Genomic DNA, 21,462 nt, shown 5'->3' with positions numbered 1-21,462 from the left:
GTTCAAAACGAAACATAATGCTTCAATCAACTATCAGTTTCCAATTTGAGTTCAACAATATCTCTTCACAACTTCTTGAAATTCAATTGGAGTGTCCAAGGATTTGCATTTCTGCTTCTTCAATAACTTTGCAATATAGATTTTCTTTTCCCAACTTCTGAAATTGATTCATCATGCCATGATTCAGTATTTTGAGCTTCAGAAGCCATCTCCTTCTTACTCGGATCATCAGAGGCTCATAACCTGCCAATAGTAGACCATCAACATAGAAAACCAAATTCAAAATCAAATTCATACCTTGGAACACTTCGGAAGTAGAGGTTTGGATCAACACATCTTCTTGGCTTCACCAAATAACTGCCAATGCAGACATATCTGGATCGGGGAGCTTGCTTTACACAACTTTTTGCAAACATCACACCTTACCTTACCAATATGCTTAGCCTTACATGAATCATTGCTGTCAGATCAAAACTAATATCAAACTCATCAATATCATTTGTATCAAATTCTTTATACCAGGTGACAGGTAGAGCTCTCATCAAGTCATGACTTCATCTATTATCATGCCAACAAGTTTTCATAAGCAATATCAATCCAAATTTCATCAAGTCATCCTCATGATCATAATATAAGTCACTAGATGCAAATGCATACACCAAGAATAAGTTATGCAGGTTCCATCCATTCATTGTTAGATTACTTCATACTGAATCACAACTGTCAATACTTCAACCAATGTGCTAAGAACAAGGAGGCCAATACAAAACCATTATCGAATACCAATATTAGTCATTGAAGGTCACTATGCCCATATAGCATTGTCATCAAGACAAATCATCAGTCGTCAAATCCAATCATTGATCATCAAGTCAAATCCAAAATTCGCTATCATAGTGAGATCTATAGTCCAAAACATGTCTCAATATCAAGTCAAAGTTCTAATTCATTAGCAAGCATCATGTCAATACTTCAAACACTGCTCATCTATATTACTTAGCAAAATCTATTCAAATTCTTGCAACACAAACTTCAACAATGACATATCTATATGCATGTCCCGGTCACCTGCAAACACAAGTTCAACCTACACATTCATATTATAGTAAACATTCAAACTTTCTTGCTCAAAGATCTTTCTGTTGTCTGCTCCACATCTGTAAGACTGACATGCTTTAGGTGAACATTTGATTTCATGCAAACAACTTCATTTTTGTGTCGAACAGACATAGTTGAACCCATAGGCCTTCCCTGCAAGCGGTTGGGCGACTACAGTCGCACCCTTGACCTTACTTCCATGCAGCTGAGAGGCTACAGTCGCACCTGTAAGCTTGCTTCCATGCGACTGAGGCTTAGAGTAAGGGAAAACTCTCTCTTCTTAGATCAGAACTTTGCTGCAGATCAACAATGTCAGATATTTGTCTATTCATGCCCATAAATCATACTTCAACAGTAAATAATATACATATAATGCCAATGGTAATAGGAGTAAGGATCTTATGGAGAGATTCTCCCTCTGAATGGGAAGCCACTTCAGTCATCTTCATTCAAGTCATCAAACTGACTATAATATTGTCATGCATCAATAGACCTATTAGATCATAAAGTCAGACTATATCCATATATTCATCATGGTCATATATGTTAGCATCAACTACTTCACCATCACATCATGACATCAATCTTTCATCAAGTGTTAGTGTCAAATATCTAATAGGAACATACTTCAAGAATCATGATCACAACATTACTTCTTTGTCATGTAACTCAATCCATCAAGTCAGGGCATTCAATTTTACCATATGCCATAATTACTAAGCACATCAAAGCATAACCATGGTCAAAAAAAGATCATGAATACCAATCTCATTGTTATACTTCTATCATCATGACTACCATGCTCAACATCTACTAGAATCAAGCTGCTAGCCTTCTTCTTGGGATCAAGATATCCAAAATGATAGATATTAGCCAAAATTCAAGTATACCACTATATCAAAGATCAATATTAAGTAGCTTCATAGAGTCAAGAAATTCATTATGTAAGATACTTGTTCAATATCAAGTGCACCATTTCATCATAGGAACCATGAATTTAAATCACTTTCGTATGCATGCATGAGCCATTTGAGAAGGAGACATTCTCATCATTCCTTAGGGCTTACCTTGCCATCCAAAATTACAGCTGAAACATAACAGTGAAACAATATACCATGCATACCTTGTAGTATTCAAATACCTGTGCATCTTTTCATTTGACATAGGCAACTTGTAGCACTTTGTAACCTTTTCATTAGGTGCCTCTTCTTGCACTAGCCATGATCCTCAAGAACGGTCCACTTATCATATCTCATCAAGAAGTTAGAGATCAAATACTCAAATATATATATATATATATATATATATATATATATATATATAGTATTTGATATATATATATATATATATATATATATAGGAAGCATAAGTAATGATCAACACAATAATCAGACCAATAAGTCTAAACAAAAGTAAGGACATAAAGAAGCATCATAAATCAGAAAGTACTTATCTTCAATGAGGGATGATCATCTCTCTCTTGAACCAACCTTCAATTGCCATCACTGTCCATTCATCAACTTTATCAACAACCAAGCCTACTAGAGCCTACTAGAGACTATCTCATCTAGGGCTTCATCAAATATGATACAAGTACTTGAATATTTCCACTTTGACCATGTTAGATTTCATATCTCATATATTTTCCATAAACAGGGTTTTTCTCAAACCCTAACCTCGTAATATCCATCAAACCCTAATACACTAATCGTCTAAGGTTTGCTTCAAACCCTAGAATTCTTTTAGGTCTGCATCCATCAACGATGTCATCATAGGGGTGATCTCCATGACTTTTCTTCAGCCCAACTCTAATACCATGTTAATTTTTCATAGGGCTATATTTTTTCTTTGCTTTGATAATTGAATTTCTTCATTAACACATTAAGTTCACCCCATAACATAATAACATTATTCAAATTTATATCATTATTCATCAGCATATGCAACTATGTAGAAAGAAAAATATCATCATCATCAATGCAGCAGAACATAAAGGAAAAATATAAGAAAAGCATTCACACATAGAGACACTAGGATTGGTCATAGACCATGGCAAAACCCACTATGGGGAAAACTCTTTTAAATTTTTCTTCTTCTTAGGTCGCCATCAAATGATTCAACAAAAGAGAGTACAATGATCCATATCGTAATCTATGCAACTATACAACAAAAACAACTACAACATCCATGAAATGAACCCAACAAAGCTTATACTCAAAAATCGAATTTTGAAGTCTATAATGAACTGTCACTGTCTGTTGTCAATTGGTGAACCTTACGGTCACTGAGCGAAATCTTCGGACAACTGAGATTCCATAATTTAAGTCCTAGTTGCACAGAGGAGTCATGCGAGCGATTATAGCAGCCCATTCAGACCCTTAAGCCTGGCATGCGAGCGACTATAGTAGCCTAGTCAGACCCTTAACCTTGGCAAGCGAGCGACTGGGGTCTGCAATCGAGACTCTGAAACCCTAACTCCTTGTCGCATGGATGGAGAGTTGTCTGTGCGACTGGAAGGCTCCAATCGCACGAATGAGCTTCTGTGCGAGCGATTGTGGTCAACTTCGTTCTTTGCTGTGCATGCGACTATGGCCCAAAACCCTAAAGCTGAGATGCGAACTTTGGACCCTGCAATTTCACCTCAAAGAGAACCTGTTCCTCTGCGAACTTTCCTCAGACCTGTGCGAGCCAAAACCAAGAAAGAGAATAGAAGAACGTCTCATGATTGTGTCCAAATGAGTTAGAGGTCACTTGTATTTATAGCCTTCCAAGGGTGTCCACTTTGCTTTAGGGCCGACCTTGTCAAATGTGCACATGTGGGATTTTCTTCATAAGTACACTTTCCCTTATCCGTTTTGAGTGATCTTTAAGTCGATTTTGGTCCTCTTGAAAAGAGGAATTCAATGCAATCATTATCGCCATCAGATAAGCTGTTCAAAGTGGAATTTGACCGCAGTTGCATATTTTAACACTCCCTCTCAACTATGGAGAATTCCACCTGCATCATATCACATCTATACTGTCATCAAATCATATCCAATCACAAGTATCTCAACATCTCGTATCATCATTGATCATCTCAATTCATCTCTTGCTCATTCCTGCTTGACTCTTGATTGTTCTTGCCCATATGCTGAATATTCTCGAATCTAAAAGAAGAAGAATTTGTCATCGGAGGGGAGCCTAAGCTACCACCCTCTATTCATTGGGCTACTACTCGGAATCTCTATCAGTGGGCCCAGAATCTCTATCAGTGGGCTACTACCCGGGAATATCGGCGGGGAGTTAGATCTATGACTTGCATCATCATCAAAGAGAATATCATCAAGGAGCATATCTCAACCCAAAATCTCATCGAGAGCTACTACTACGACCCCATATTGAGTAATAGGTGATATAGGGGAGCTGCTACTCAACCCATCCTATTGCCTATCGATCTTCCCAACAATGACCTTCAATAGTCATGTGGTAGAACACTTGCATCATAATCTGAGCTTGGACGAGATACGTGACTTACCATGAGGTAAGGATCACATGCCTCCAAGCCTCCTCAACCCGTTTGCCAAACAGGGAGGGATAATTCCAACAAGCCTTGCTCGTAGGTATGATGCCAACTGAGGTATACTTTGCAAAGACCAAAATAGGGTGAGCTACTACTCCAACCTTATGGGTAACAGATAGGGGTGATACCCTATTGTCCAGAGTTCCCTAAACCCCAGGAGCCCTCAATCTCAATTCCACACGCTGGGAGCTCAAAAAGGGGAGGAAGAGCTGGCTCAGTGTCCTCGATCAACGATACTCTCTATAGATCAACAACATATCATCGTACTCATATCTGGTAATCATCATGTCTCAATAGTAGTTGTCTCTTGTTCATACATGACATCAAATCATATTAGAACAAATAGATATATATATATATATATATATATCACAAAATGATACCATAGTTATCCTCCCTCTCAAGGAGATGCCAACCACAAGCCTAAGCTTTTCTCATACATCAACACTGTCTCAATATATGAAGGTAACTCGTCCTAGTTATATGCGGGATTCCCTTCCAATCGATTCCCACTCTTTATCATCATAATGTATTCATGTCATATCTAGATCGTGCTCAGACGACTCTCTAAGGAGGTTCTTCATCCTGCCTCACAGCTAGTCATGCTAGCAACATCATACTCAACCTTGGTCGTGCTTAAAGCTACACACCTCTTATATCATGGTAGATCTCATACCAAGGCAACACCCATATGTGCTCATCAATAATAATCCCAAACATCATCAGTACATCCATGCAGTCACATATAAAAAATAGATCATCCCATGCAAATATCTTGAAGGGTGCTCGGTGGAAACTCTATGTGAATGAAGTGGATCAATCATGAATTCACTCAGGTTCTATGCACATCATGTATATATACGGATGAATGTTCAAAACAGAACATCCATGCTTGAATCAACTGTCAGTTGCCAATTTGAGTTCAACAATATCTCTTCACAACTTCTTGAAATTCAATCGGAGTGTCCAAGGATTCACATTTCTACTTCTTCAGTAGCTTTGCAATACAGATTTTCTTTTCCCAACTTCAGAAATCAATTCATCATGCCATGATTCAATATTTTGTGCTTCAGAAGCATCTCTCTCTTACCTAGATCATCAGAGGCTCATTATCTGCCAATAGTAGACCATCAACATATAAAACCAAATTTGAAATCAAAGTCATATCTTGGAACACTTCTGAAGTAGAGGTTTGGATTGACACATCTTCTTGGCTTCACCAGATAACTGCCAATGTAGACATATCTGGATCAGGGAGTTTGCTTTACACAAAGCTTTCTACAAACATCACACTTTACCAAAGCAATATTCTTAGCCTTACACTAATCGTTGTTGTCAGATCAAAGCTAATATCAAACTCATCTATTTTTTTGTGTCAAATTCTTTAGAGTCTTAGACCAGGTGATAGGTAGAGCTCTCATCAAGTCATGACTTCATCTATTATCATGCCAACAAGTTTTCATAAGCAATATCAATCCAAATTTCATCAAGTCATCCTCATGATCATAATATAACTCACTATATGCAAATGCATACACCAAGAATGAGTTATGCAGGTTCCATCCATTCATTGTTAGATTACTTCATACTAAATCACAACTGTCAATACTTCAACCAATGTGCTAAGAACGAGGAGGCCAATACAAAATCATTATCGAATACCAATATTAGTCACTGAAGGTCACTATGCCCATATAGCATTGTCATCAAGGCAAATCATCAACCGTCAAATCAAATAATTGTTCATCAGGTCAAATCCAAAATTTGCTATCATAGTGAGATCTATAGTCCAGAACATATCTCAACATCAAGTCAAAGTTCTAATTCATTATCAAGCATCATGTCCATACTCCAAACACTGCTCATCTATATCAATTAGCCAAATATATTCAAATTCTTGCAGCACAAACTTCAACAATGACATATCTATATGCATGTCCCAGTCAATTGCAAACACATTTTCAGTCTACACATTCATATTATAGTAAACATTCAAACTTTCTTGCTCAAAGATCTTTTTGTTGTCCGCTCCACATCTGTAGGACTGGCATCCTTCAGGTGAACATCTGATTTCATGCAAAAAACTTCACGAGCAACAACGAATGCATTGGGAAAATGGAAGGCAAATTGATGTAGTGAAGGTTATTGTCAAGCCCTCGGATGGTATCCCCAACATCACATTCATCATCAATGTAGATGAAAGCATAACCTGATTTCATATCAACCCTGTCGATTCTTCCATATCTGCGAAACAAATGTTCAAATTTATGTCGTATCTGACAGCGTGGACTAAGGACAACAATGAATGGATGGACGGATAGCGGCAAGGGACAGGGATTGTTGATGAGGACAACGTAGTTCGAATTTCGGATGGAGAGAAATGGTGCCGTGTGAGAGTTGACTATTGTTATAATTACCAATATAATTACTGTTAACTTCATCGCAGACTTGCCATGCATAATTATTGTCAACGACAAAATATTGTACACCATTTCCGGTGTCACAGTGGTCTTGTCGTTGAGATTAATGTAGTGAAGGTTTTTTACAGTTAAAACTGTGCTGCCTGTATCTGCATCACCTTTGTTAATAATCTCCTCCTGCTGTGGCTGTTGTTTGACGATATGTGGCTTAACAGAATTGCAGCAGACATGAAGGTTATTTAAGTCTGTCAAGTCTATGTCTAGTCGACAACCCAGCTCCTGCTTATATCTCCCATCGAGTTTGTTGAATTCTTGAAACGCCTCCTCGCTCTTGCTATACTGAACCAAAAATTGAAGTACTCCATGATTCTTATCGATGGGCTTCGGTCCTGTTACGACAATCACCTCAACTTTATCCAAAGTCTCAAATATTCGTTGAATTGAACGTGCTGTAACACGCAGCTTCACGTTCGAGACATGAACTTTCAGAACTCCTCCTTTGGGCTTGAACTGGCTAGATTGCTGGGAGGTATCAATACTCAATAGGTGAAACAATAAATTCTACAACTCCTTACTCTGGATTTGTGCCTCTGTAATTAGCATTGTGATGATCCTTTTAGGCTGCAAAATGTTTTGGTTTTGATTGCTTTGAATGAAATTATCTACACCCTTGCGTTCCATCTCAACAAGAGCCTTGCACTTAATGGGTAACCATATGTATCTTGTCACAGGACCATAACAATTTAAAAACCCCTCCTTGTAAAATTTAACTTTTTTTTCAGACTACTTTCACTGTCACAAGAGAACCCTTGCTTACTTGTTACCCAATTCAAAGCAACATCTTTGATGGGTTTTTCAGTGGATAGAATATCACCTAACCTTTTATTCAATTCGATACCAAATTTATTCCTTTCCTTTTTATTCTTATTTTTACAACCTTTCTGTGATGCCTTCTCATGGGGAATACCAAGTTGAACTGCCTTTGTAGGCTTGTAATCCTTTTTCTCTCTTTTGATGTGCTCTCTCTTTTCTTCTACCTTTTCCTTTGGTCTCTTAGCACGAAGATTGACCACCTCTACACTATATTGCGCTGGCTTGAAACGCGGGTGATGATAGCTAGGATCGATTGTTTCAACTTTTTTGTCATCAATTGGATCTTTATGATATTGTTCATTTTTCTCACTTTCATCATAAGCCATCTTTACATGAACTTCATCATTAACTTCGATTTCCATATCATTTATATTCACAGATCCTTTGTCTCCCTCCAAATCAACAATTTTGATATCTTCCCCTTCACCATCAATGACGTCTCGGTCATTATCTTGATCTACATAATCTTCATCGACATCATTTTCATCTGGATCATCATCCTGATTTATATCATTCTCATCCACATCAAGATCAACTTCATCTGGATTTTCAACATTATAATCTTCTTGATCTATATCAGCTTCATCGAAATCATTATCTAGATCATTTTCCTTATTATCGATTTCCCTTCGACATGCTTTAACTTCTGCATATGATTTTTCTAAACGCTGAAATGCTTCTTGAATTTTACTAAACTGCTCAATGCATTCAGGACGTGAATGTAATGGCACATTGTGCGGCGAACAACGTTCAAAGACTCGCATCATTATATTGTGCGCCATGGCTCCGATACCACTGAAGCATAAAAATTGATAGCTTGTAGACTTGAATGTAAAAATACACAAGAGGTATTTAATAATAATAATTTATTATATATAAAAATGTATAAGTGATGATTGTTACAATGAGGACCCACATATATATACCTAATTAGGTGTCCTTTCGTGACTGGGCATGTCTTTATAGACATGCCTTTTCACTTAACCTAATGACCATTTAACATAATCAATATTTGATTATTTAATATTTTACATTTAGTTTATTTATTTACTTGTTATGAATTATATTCATAACACTGATCCCTTTCTCCATGGAAACTAACTCCAATTTTGGAAAACCATTCAATGCCCAATTTATGACATAACCACTTGCATTTCCCTATAAATTGACCACGCATATATGTTTAAATGTTGTCGATTCCATTTGTTTATAGTGGATAGATCATATGCTTTGATCGTTGTCGTCTTTTGTTTCTGTTGACAGGTATTAATTGAGCGAATTCAGTTCGAGCGGGAGCGACGAGAGCAATTCAAAGGAGATCAAAGGAAGCGAAAGATCACAAGTAAGTTCCTTCATCTCATCTATCTATTATAGGAAAAGGTTAAACCACTTTCTTTCTGTTGTTCTAATTGTAACTACCCACTTAGGGAAAATGTACTTATCCGTAGGTATAAATTCCATATAACAATATCTCTGAGAAATATTTGTATACAAAGGACCGAAGTATACTCCTCCAAATACTATACCAATGTGGAATCTTGTGAACAAAGCAAAGAAAAGACTTGAAGAAAGCTACAAAAATGTGAGCCACAAGAAATGACACGAGCTACAGGAGGATAATTTTTCTGTGACAAGATGTCTGAACTATACTTAACGTTCAAATCATCTACATGACAAGTATCATTGAAAATATTACAAATAATGAAGTCTGGGCATACGAATTCAAGCATAACTAAGTGACATACTATTTTTGAAGAAAAGTCTGAACCCTATTACTTATGCATTTGAAATCCGAATCATTTATCTCTTTGTGAAAGGTCAAGTCTAGAACTCTATGAAGTTTTGAGAATTCCACAAGACTGAAGATTATAGCATCATCCCTTACTTAAGATCCTAGTTGATAAAGAAATATCTTATATAAAGAAGGCATCCACAAATCTACAAGGTACTCAAGCAAGATAGGAAGGCAATCCGAAATCCAAACTTCTCCATGGCACTATAATTCTGTGACATCCGACATAGTTGTGACTCTACATATTTGAAGCATTCAAGCCATTTGTGACACACAGATCCAAGGCATCTGAAGCTTACACATCCAAGGTTACAAAATTTTGAGAAGAAATTCTGAGATATAAAGAAGGGACTTGAGAAACGTTACAATATTCAAATCGATGGACAAAGTTTATAAATGTGAAGGACAATAGTTTGAGACGACCTCCAAACAGATTTTTGATAGACTTGTGAAGGACAAAATTGGAATAATGATGACTAGATATCTGAAGGTTGATAAAACTTATCTTTGTAAATCTACTGCGTGAAACAGTGATGCCATCAAGACATCCTTCATATACGTTGAAGAAGTACAAACAACATCAATAAAGCCGACTTGTTTGAAAGGAACCGTTTGAAAGGAACCATGACAAAGCAAAGCAACTCAATGAAATTTATGTGAAGTTAAAGCACCTTTGTTGAAGAAAGTTGGCATGTGACAATTGAAGATAAGACAAAGGATCGGATCTTTGAAGAGACAAGGTAAGATTGTAGATGTATGTATAATTTGTGAATGAATTTCATGATCTATGTTGTTTATATTAAGTTCACTAAGCCATGGCAATGATCATTTGATAGATAGTAAAAGGGTCTGCATAAAATATATATTAGAAACCGTGACATATAAGGGATTGCTGATATGTTAGCACACGAAGTATTTCATTGCATGTGAAGACTAGGTCTTGTGATCAAGAAATGAAATGGATAAAAGGCATGTTAATGGTATCATTAGGGTTTTGCAGCTAATAACATGCTTGTAGAATTTTGCAATTCTTAAATGACAGGTCTTGATGACTATAGGGTTTGTAAACCCTAGCAAAAGTCTAACTTAGAAAACCCTAGAATAGAAACCCTAGCTAACCACTTTTGCTGTGAAAAGAAAATCTAGCTCTTGAGATTGACAGGAATGATATCATGATGTTGTGAGGGCAAGGTTGACGAAAATATCCAAGATTAAGAGGGAGCTGACTCTCTTCAAAAGGACAAGTATTCTATACCTACTTTCTTTAATTATTACTATTGTTATGCACTGTATTTTATTCCCGGTCAAGACAAATATTTTTATGCTTGACTAATAAAAGGAAGATTTGGAAGAACGTAGCAAAGCACGAAGACAAGAAGAAAGTAGCTTGAAGTATGCATGAAAGGAAGTTAAGGAAAGAAGTTTACCTATCTCAGCTAGAAAGAGGAAGATATTAGATCATGGTTGGATGCAATTTTACTTGAAGGAAGTGAAAGAGTTTTGATATCATTGTACCGACAACTGATTGGAATATATTGGTTGATTTGACAGTACTGATGCTGATCGAAATACCACTGATGATTGAATGCTGATATGATTTTGTTACGAAGAAAGAAGTGGTGAAGGCTTGTGCAATCAGCTGAGAAGAAGTTTGGCTCCATAAGATGTTTGATGAACTACTTAATGACACGTTGAAGCTACGAGAAGATTGACAAAAATCTAGGAAGGTCAAGGCTCGTTATAATGTGATACAAATAGGAGCCAAGAAGCTACAATAGATCTCCCCGGAAGAACATGTAGCCGGTGCTTTGATGAGTATTATGGTTGTTCCTTCGTGCTTGAGAGGTAGTGAGAATTACCTCTCTGGTTGAGAGGGAGTGATGAGGGACATTGTATTCTCCATGTGTCATGCACTATGGCTAGGACTAAAAAATGTAAGTCTAGTGAAGGCACTAATAGAGAGAATGGAGGATTGAATAAGCATCTGGGATCGATACTCCTTGAGGTATGGTATCCAAGATAGGAGTAGTCCCAAGGACCGATACCATTTCAGGATTGTGAATCCAAGATAAGAGTAGTCCCGACTCCCGAGGACCGATTTTCTTTGAGGATGGGGGAGATATCCAAGAGAAGAATAGTCTTGTAAGGACATACCCAGTGAACATCCAGATGGGGTATGTGCCTTGAGAGGCGGTGGTGGTGGTGTCCAAATGTATGCCTCCCAACTTGTGCTTTGATATAGTGGAGAGATAGAGCTTGTCAGTCAAGGTCTTGCTATTTTGTAATAGACAATGCTGGTTATGATGATGCGTATCTATCCAGACTCTTCTTATGAGAATATTTCAATTTGAGAGTATCCTAGTATCCTGTCGAGTCATTATGAATATCTCCCTAGTTAAGAGGGAGTGTTGAAAAATTTAACTAGGTTTGGTCTTCATAATTATCATCGTACTTGTATCAATATGTATTTCATGTAAAAACCAAAAAAAAAGAACATTTTTATTGTTATTATTATTTTCTAGTCAAAGCGTGTTCTTCATGCTTTTATGGTTTATTGAGTCAATAAGAAAACTTGTCATGAGTCAAAGTCCCATTTGGATTATTTGTAAGAAAAAAAGAATTTTTATTTGAAGTCAAAAGAGTCAATTTTGTCACCACAAGACTATTAGTTTTTGTAGCACTAAATGTGTTCTAGCCATGAAATTTGGTGGAGAGGCTAGAATACATGAGATCTCCAAAACCATAAATCGTTTCTGGAAATTTCTCCTAGAAGTGTCTCAATTAGATTATTAACCATTTTTAAAATATTTTCTAAGTCTAAACTTAGGGAATATGGTTAATTAATAAGTATTAATTGAGACTAGGCGAGAATCATCTAGAAACTCACATGGATCGATCCATAGATGATCCTAGCCATCAATTATGTTTTAATCTTGGGCGTTGGTGCTCCAACAAAGGATTATAAGAGGAAGTCGATGTGGTGATGGAGAACACACTTAAGCAGTTTGATTTCTTGGCAGATCGATTTCTAGAGTAGCAACAATCATTTGCCGGAGAGAGCTAGAGATCAAAGAAGTGTGAGAGGGGCAAAGATAGTGAGGCTAGAGGAAGTATTCCAGATCCAGTGAGTGCATTTGCAGAGAGGCAGAAGAACAATAGAAAAGCTGACGCAGGGGCATCGCAGCAACTTCTAGAGGCAAGTTCGATTTGCTGAGAGGGAGAGACGTCTTCAGTTCCAGAGGCTGGGAAGGAGTCCTAGAGTGCCAGAGAAGCATCTTTCCAGGCAACAGAAGGCATAACGACTTCATCAGAGACTAGTCAGAGGCTTGACGTCCAACAAGGTGTGCAGAGGCTGACGCAGAGGGTTGGAGGGACGAGTTTTTGAAGGCAATTTGTGCCGAGAGTTTACCTGTGGAGTGAGGAAAATTCCTCACTAGATTTTTGCCGGTATTTATCTCTATAGGATTGCCAGATTTCGGTATCCAGTTGTACTTAGAATTTCTCAAAGCTGCTTAATAATAAAACCCTTAGTTGCTGCACTGGTTTTCCGAAGTTGGGTTTTTCCAAGGACTTTTGTCCAAAAATAATTGTGTTATTCTTATGTCCGTGTGCTAGCATTTCTCAGCTTCCAACGTTTTATTTTTCTGCAGAATTTTATTTGTGAAGGTTGCCATGTATTTATTTCGATATTTGCCGTAGCAGATAAATTGTTAATTAGTTAACAATTAGGAGAAATAATATCGTTTGCTGCAATAGGGTTCCAGTTTAGAATTTTCACATGGTATCAGAGCGTAGTTAATCATTCAGAGGGCTTATAAAAACGAAGGAAAGGAATTTCACTGTTCACCAAGGGCAGCAGGCCAAAATTCCCAAGGGCAGCGTAGTATTTTGCCAAGAGGTCGAGTTGCTCGAGGAAAGTTCAATTTTTTTGCGAGTGGGGCAAAAAAATTCGATCCTTCCAGATTGAGTGATTCTAGAGGCAGAGGGAGCAACTCGATACTTTCGTTGGGCAGATCTCTAGCTGGACATAGAGGTTTTTGCAGCAGTTCGCTAGAGCAAAACCAACATCAGGGTGGAAGAGAGAAGAGCACACACAGAGGGAAAATTTCTCTCAGGGAACTTCTAGTCTCAAGAAGTTCGATTTTCCTTGCAGATTAGCAGTAGTTGTGACAAGATCTTCTCACTCCAGAAAGGAGTGCGAGTAGCTGGGTAGCAGCCAAGCAGAAGGAAAGAGAAGTTTTCGACAGTTCGTTGAGATGCCCACTGCTGGGCTTCCTGATTAGGACAGGTTGGATGGAGCTTCCAACTATGTCATCTGGAAGGCAAGGATGTCCTTCCTTCTAGATGAATATGGCTTGAAAGCCTATATTGATGCAGTGGTGGCGTTTCCTTAGGATGCAGATCAGCAGAAAGAGTACAAGAAGGATATGGCACGGGTGAAATGGTTGATCCTAGATGGAGTCCGGGGTCATGTTGTTTCACATATAACTAGCAAAGATACTACCAAGTAGATGTGGGATGCTCTCTCCACATTGTACTAGGATACTTCCGAGCAACGAAAGATGTACCTAGAGGAGAAGCTGAGACTCATCCAGATGCAGAAAGGGGAAGGCATAGACCCCTTCCTTACCAAGATTCAGGAGGTACGAGACCAGTTGTCAGCTGTTGGGGAAGCATCTCAACCCACAGAGCTAGTGCGATTGGCACTCAACAATGTCTCAGAGGAGTGGCAGGCCTTTTTCCAAAGCATATTGGGCACATATAGGCTACTAGACTGGGATAGAATGTTGTCCGATTTGTAGCAGAAGGAGTTGAGATGAGCTCTATTAAAGAGCTCCATCAGTGGTAGTAACAGCGGATCGAAGACGGTGAAGAAGGAGAAGAATGTGGCCCTCGCATCAAAGAGTCCCAGTCAGGGACAGGGGGAGCAGAGAATGAAGAAGAAGGACCTGTTAAAGGTCAAGTGCTTCAGGTGCAGTGAACTTGGTAACTACAGTACCAAGTGTCCTCTCAAGAAGGACAAGGAGGAGAAGCAAGACTAATAGGTAGCTTTAGCGGAGATAGCTAGGCTTTCCTCCAGGCTGGAGGAAGACTTTGCTATGTTTGTCGATATGCCTCCAGGAGTGAGGTGGGGTGACTTGGTGCTGAAGCCCCAAAGCCCTATAGATGGGCAGGATCCTTGAGGAGTCCACCTCATGGATCGTTACCTAGATATGGGGGCCCAGAATATTCAGTAGCAAGATGGATTAGTGGCAGTTGATGTAGTTAGTACCAGAGTGACAGTGGCAGACTAGTAGCAGTCAGATGCTGAGGAGCGCAGTGCAGAGTTGGCAGCAGTGTAGAGTCAGCAACAATGCAAACCATTGTTGCATGAAACAACCCCCTCGGATCAAAACCCAAAATTGCGACCCGTAAGGATTCGTGGGTGATCCGGCCCTGGAACTGCATCCCGGAAATTCAGAAACGTGGATTGGGCTGGAAAAAACGATTCTTGGCTTGTGGGAACCGTTTAGGCCGATCCGTGTTTCTGTACGCCCAAGACATGGTTCTAGGGCCGGATCACCCGGTGGATCCGCCGCGGATGAAGGCCAACTCTGGGCAGATCATGATCGTTTCCGTGGGCCGCTAGCCGGTTTTGCCATGCGAACCCACTAATTTTTTTTTTATCATTATTTTTATGTTTGCTTGTGGTTAGGGGTGGGTCTAAATTGGGTTAGGGAAAATAATGAAGGGATTAAATGTCTCTTTCTCCTCTCATTTGCTCGCTCTTGTATTTTTGGAGAGCTTGGAGAAGAGAGGAGAAAGAGAGGAGATGCTTGAGGAGAGCTTGGAGGAGTGAAGAAAGAGGAGCTAGGAGCAGTGAAGGAGGAGGAGATTGGAGGAGTAAAGTAGGGCTTCCATCTACAAGAGCTAGAGAGGTAAGTGCAAACCCCAAACTCCCTCTTTTTTCTATCATTGTTTTTTGTATTTTTCTCATCCCTCTCCTACTCTTTCGTATTCTTTCTCCTTGCTCATTTAATTGCAGGTTGTCCACCACCTATATTCATATTCCAAGATTGTGTTCTTTTGGCTTCTATGTATCATTCCACTTTTGGTTTTCATGATGGCAAGGGGGAGTAGGAATAGAAAGGAAGAAGAACAAGAGGATAGTGGTCCCCATATGAGTGACCCAATGTATGATGAGGAGGAAGGGTTTGAAGAGGAAGGGGATGAACTTGAAGAGAACACTGAAACACTAGAGGGGAAAGCTGCATTGACACCCTTGTGGAACTATGTGACCAAACTTGAAGGGGGAAAAGGTGGTGGAAGCTACAAGTTTTTGTGCCCTCATGGTTGTCATGGAGGAAAACCATATAGTGGTTCATATACTCATGTGAGGAGGCATCGTTGTGGGGTAATGGACAGTAATGAGAAAAAGAGTGTTGTGGTGATACAAATTTGCCCAAACGTTTCAACTGAACAAATAAGAAAATACATCCAAATAGAGGAGGTTGCACAATAAAAAAGCAAGAAACAAAAAAATCAGTCTTAATCAAGTGCAACCTCTAGATTTGGTAGCTCATCTCCTCATGGTACTTCTGCAAGCCCTGGAGGTAGGACAATAGGGGATTTCCTTAATGTTGCCGGGAGGGATGATGTGGATGGAAAGTTAGTCCGATTTTTTTGTGCTTGCGGTGTACCATTCAATGTGCTTTGCTCTCCCTATTGGCATGATATGGTTAAGGCCATCAATGAAGCCCCAAAAGGATACAAAAGGCCCAACTATGAGAAGGCTAGAATAATTTTATTAGAAAGAGAAAAAGCAAATGTTCGAAGAGCTTTGACACGTTTTACAAATGAGTGGGTGGATTGTGGGGTATCCATTGTATCAGATGGGTGGACAAATATTAGAAACCAACATTTGATAAATGTTCTTAGTGTTTCTTCTAGTGGTGCAGTATTTATTACATGTCATGACTCCTTCGTTAGTGCAACTTCCCAAAACATTTGCAGATCTCCTATTGCAATCAATCAGAGATGTTGGTCCTAATAATGTGGTTCAAGAGATCATTGATAATGCAACAAATTGTAAGGCAACAGTAAAAGTTATCGAGCGTACTCATCCACACATCTTTTGGTTTGGGTGCTTGGTGCACACATCGAACCTTTTGATGCATGATGCGAAGCATAAAGAATGTGGATGGATTAATGAGCTTTACAAGAGAGGGAAGCAACTCATTAAATTTATCACAGGGCATACAAGGGTAAACTACTTTTATGGCACTTACTCCAAGTTGCAGTTGCTTAAACTTGCAAATCTTGCTTACCTTTAGGCAGCTAGTGAAGGTGAGACAAGCTTTAACTAATATGGTGACCTCTGAATCATGGGAGGAAATTAACACTGATAGAGATGGTGCTAATGTAGCCAAGGACACTATTCTTGACATGTTATTTTGGTCACAAATTAAATATGTTTTGCAATTCACCAAACCAATTTATTACATGATCAAGTTTGCAGATTCAGATCGACCAATAATTAGGGAGGTGTATGAGCAAATGGATAGCATGTTGGGGTAGATTAAAGACATTGTTGAGCCTAGAGATATCACCTTGTACAATTATATTTGTGCAAAGGTGGAAAAACGATGGGATATGCTAAACATTCCATTGCATGCCTTAGCATATGTTCTGACACCTAAATACTATCATCCATCATGGCTTTCAACACCAACACTTGGCGGGGGAGCAGGAGAAAACCACACCTAGATCCAGAGGTTCTAGAGGCTTATATGAGAGCATTGGATAAATTAGTCCCTGATGAGGAGTCTACCATGGTACGGAAACAATTGAGCAACTATACGCTTAGCACTGGTCCATTTGGGAGCATGCATGCAATTAGAGATCGAGAGACTTTTTCTTCTCTTGGGTGGTGGAACATGCATGGAGGTGCTACTCCACTTCTACAGACTTTGGCATTGCAGGTGCTATCACAGGTTGTAAACACTTGTTTTGTAGAGAGGTGTTAGAGCTCTTATTCTTTCATCCATAGTGTTAAAAGGAACAGGTTGACTTTAGACTGGGCAGAGAGCTCGGTTTATGTTCACTACAACTTGTGATTGTTGTCCCATTACTGTGATGATGCAAAGACTAATAAAGACCTTAAGGCTTGGGACAAAAATCTAGAGGAGCCCAATTTGGAGGATGGAGTGTTGTGATTAGAGCAATTAGAGGATGCGCTTATCCAGGATGATGATGACCGAGTTGAGATGTTACCCCCATCTGGTACATTGGTTCCCAGGTTCCATGCTTCAACACCAACAACAGGGGCTTCATCTTCATCAGTTTCAGTGCCACAACTTCCATAGCCACCATCTTCTTCATTGCCACCACGTGGAGGCCCACTTCCACGCATTGTTTGTGGTGGAAGTAGGAGAAATAAGTAGATATATTCACAATTTACTACTTTTGTCATAGATTAGACTTGTAGGCTTGTTGCGAATTTGAACTTTTTTATCTTACTCTTCCTAGTTCAATGTGTACTTGAGTCTTGGTGGTGGCCAAGTGGCCTATTTTGTAAACATTGTTATTTGAATTTTGGACATGACTAATGTTGACAATTGCTCACTTGCTAGATACTTGAATGTTTGATGATTCTATGTTCTAAATGTTTTATGTTTTATAATATGCTTAAAAATTTGATGTATGTTTGTAATTACTAGAATCTAGATGGTTGATGCTCGAATAACTAATCATTGATCTACAATGTAATCGTGGATGTCATATCATGTCATATCTATCTTGATTTATGTAAAAATATGCATGTTTTCACGTTTTCTACAACTAATTTGGTATTTGGGATATGTATATATATATATATATATATATATATATATATATATATATATATGTATGTATGTATATATATGCTTCCGAACGCTTCGCTTCCCAGATTTTTGGGAAATGACGCTTCCGTGTCCTCGCTTCCAAAAAACGTTCCCGTTTCGTGCAATGTTGGCGCAAACCCTTCAATGACAATGCAAATGCTAGTAGCAACTAGAGACTCGGGAGAAAGATGCATCATACTGAACACAATTGATTCAATATTTTTGGATGCTTCTCAGTTGCAGTAGTTGGAGCTGCAACAACAACAGATGAGAGGGAGTTGCAGTGCAAATGCAGTGTTGGCAACAGTATGGCAGTGTTAGCAGCAACACAGATGCAACGTACATCAGTGCTGCACAATGGTTGGTGGGTAGTATGGCCAGACTTCAACAACATGACAGGAGATGATGCAAAAATAAGGTGTTGTAGCAAGGAGTGCAACACTAAAACACATTCCTTGCTAAGAGGGAGTGTTAGTTTTTGTAGCATCGGATGTGTTCTAGCGACAAAATTTGGTGGAGAGTGTAAAATACATGAGATCTCCAAAACCTAGAGATTCTTTTTGGAAATTCCGCCTAAAAGTGTCTCAATTAGATTATTAACCGTTTTTTAAATATTTCCTAAGTCTAAACTTAGGGAATATGGTTAAATTAATGAGTATCAATTGAGATAAGGCAAGAATCATTTGGAAACTCACACAGATCGATCCAGTGATGATCCTAGCCATCGGTTATGCTTTAATCTTGATCGTTGGTGCTCCAACAGAGAATTATAAGAGGAGTTCGATGTCTTGGCAGATCAATTTCTAGAGTAGCAACAGTCAGTTGTCGGAGAGAGCTAGAGATTGAAGCAGTGTGAGAGGGGCAGAGACAGTGAGGCTGGAGGAAGTATTCTAGATCCAGTGAGTGCATTTGCAGAGAGGCAGAAGAGCCACAGAGAAGCTGACGTAGGGGCAGTGCAACAACTTCTAGAGGCAAGTTTGATTTGCTGAGAGGGAGAGACGTCTTTAGTTCTAGAGGATGGGAAGGAGTCCTAGAGTGCCAGAGAAGCATCTTTCTAGGCACTAGAAGGCAGAACGACTTCATTAGAGACCAGTCAGAGGCTTGACGTCCAACAGACTGCATAGAGGCGGACGCAAAGGGTTAGAGGGCCAAGTCTTTGAAGGCAAGTTGTACCGAGAGTTTGCCTATGGGGTGAGGAAAATTCCTCACTAGATTTTTGCTAGTATTTTTGTCTATAGGATTGCTAGATTTCAGCGTCCAGTTGTACTCAAAATTTCTCACTGCTGCTTAATAATAAAACCCTCAGCTACTGCTTCGGTTTTCCCAAGCCGGGTTTTTCCGAGGACTTTTGTCCAAAAATAATTGTGTTATTCTTATGTGTGTGTGCTAGCATTTCTTAACTTCCAGCCTTTTATTCTTTCACAAAATGTTATTTGTGAAGGTTGCAGTGTATTTATTTCGATATTTGCGTAGATAAATTGTTGCAGTGTATTTATTTCGATATTTGCGTAGATAAATTGTTAATTAAATAAAAAATTAGGAGAAATAATGTCAGTTGCTGCAATAGGGTTCCAGTTTGGAATTTTCACAATGACCAAGTCGGCCTTCCAGATGGACAAGTCGGCCAGCGCATAAGTTGTGTCTCTTCATATCGCCGAACAACTATATATTGGCAAATGTGCTCCACATTTTGGCAACCAATTCAATTTTTGTGCAAGCAAGAAGAGAAAATCATTAAAGTCAAAATAGAGAGAGAGTGAAGTCAAGGGAGAGAGAGAGGCCTGTTTTTGGCCCTAATTTGTCCACAAGTGCGAGATTTTCTGTGGTATTTTAGAGCTAGTATAGGGCATGAAATTTCAAGAAGAGGCCAAAATTTTAGGAAGTGACTAGAATTCAAAGATTTGACCAATGTTGACTTTTGTTGACTATGATTTGTTGAAGATGGCTTGAAGGAGGGCTGATTTGGGTTTATGTGGCAGCCTTGGTCTTGGGCTTGGGTCTTGGATATCTCACTTTGATATGATTCTATAAGAAGAGAAGTTGTTTGGGTTTTCCCCCTTGCGGGGTTTACTGTTTTTCCCTAGCTTGAAGCCTGCATCTTTGTGTCCTTTGTCTCTTGTGATCTTCATGTTTTCTATGTTTCGTTAATTGTTTGATGAAGAGAACATAATAAAAGTAATAAGACAAGCAATTATAAAGTAAGAGAAATCTACCCTAATCTACAAGCATATTGATTTCTCAATAGATGGAAGGCAAGTATAAGTACAAAAGCCAGATGATGAAATCACGGTAGAATAGAACGCAAATTCAAACCATGATGATACACTACAAAATTCATCACTAGCTTCCATCTCATATGTTCAGCGAAATAGAAATGAAGACAACAAACTTCAAGGAAAGATAATTACAAAATTCCAATAACAAAATACGTTCCACCACATTTCAAAAAGGAAAGGATCTAGTCTTTAAGAAAAACGAAAGCAACTCTACAATTTCGCCAACAATCATGGTAGGGAAACCACAACCTAAGACCCTGAGGCTTAGAGTCATAAAAGATAGAAATGTCACAATACTCGTAGATTCTGGTAGTACTCACAATTGTATAGACATTGTTGTTGCTAAACAACTAAACCTTTTTGTGTACCCCTCCAATGACCTCATTGTGATGGTTGCTCATGGAAGAAAGGTTGAAGAAGTAGCAAAATGTCATAAGGTTTCAATTCAGATATAAGAGCTGGAACTACAAATGGAACTCTATGCTTTGCCACTTGAAGAGATGGATATAGTGCTAGGCGCAGAATGGTTGATGCAGTTAGGAAGTTATTATGTTCTCTTCATCAAACTCTCTTTTAT

The 21,462-nt window shown here is 38.8% G+C and overlaps 1 protein-coding gene across 13 annotated transcripts in view; it reads left to right on the top strand.

The window, feature by feature from the left end:
• The window catches only part of LOC149252525 (uncharacterized), a 269,367-nt gene that overhangs the window by 100,287 nt on the left and 147,618 nt on the right, over window positions 1–21,462 (top strand). The window contains exon 3 of one of the 13 annotated variants that reach the window (XM_089459723.1): window positions 9,217–9,295. The exons of the other annotated variants lie outside the window; for them this stretch is intronic. Within the exon in view, the coding sequence (XP_089315849.1) occupies window positions 9,217–9,295 (79 nt within the window). The remainder of the gene's footprint in view (window positions 1–9,216; window positions 9,296–21,462) is intronic. 13 annotated transcript variants of the gene reach the window in all.

Source organism: Pinus tabuliformis, chromosome 7 (genome assembly GCF_031772625.1).
Source record: "Pinus tabuliformis cultivar Carrire ecotype Pingquan chromosome 7, CPIR1, whole genome shotgun sequence".
Taxonomy (NCBI): Eukaryota; Viridiplantae; Streptophyta; class Pinopsida; order Pinales; family Pinaceae; genus Pinus; species Pinus tabuliformis.
The sequence above is the reverse complement of the archived record's forward strand: the minus strand, read 5'-3'. Positions and strand labels throughout refer to the sequence as shown.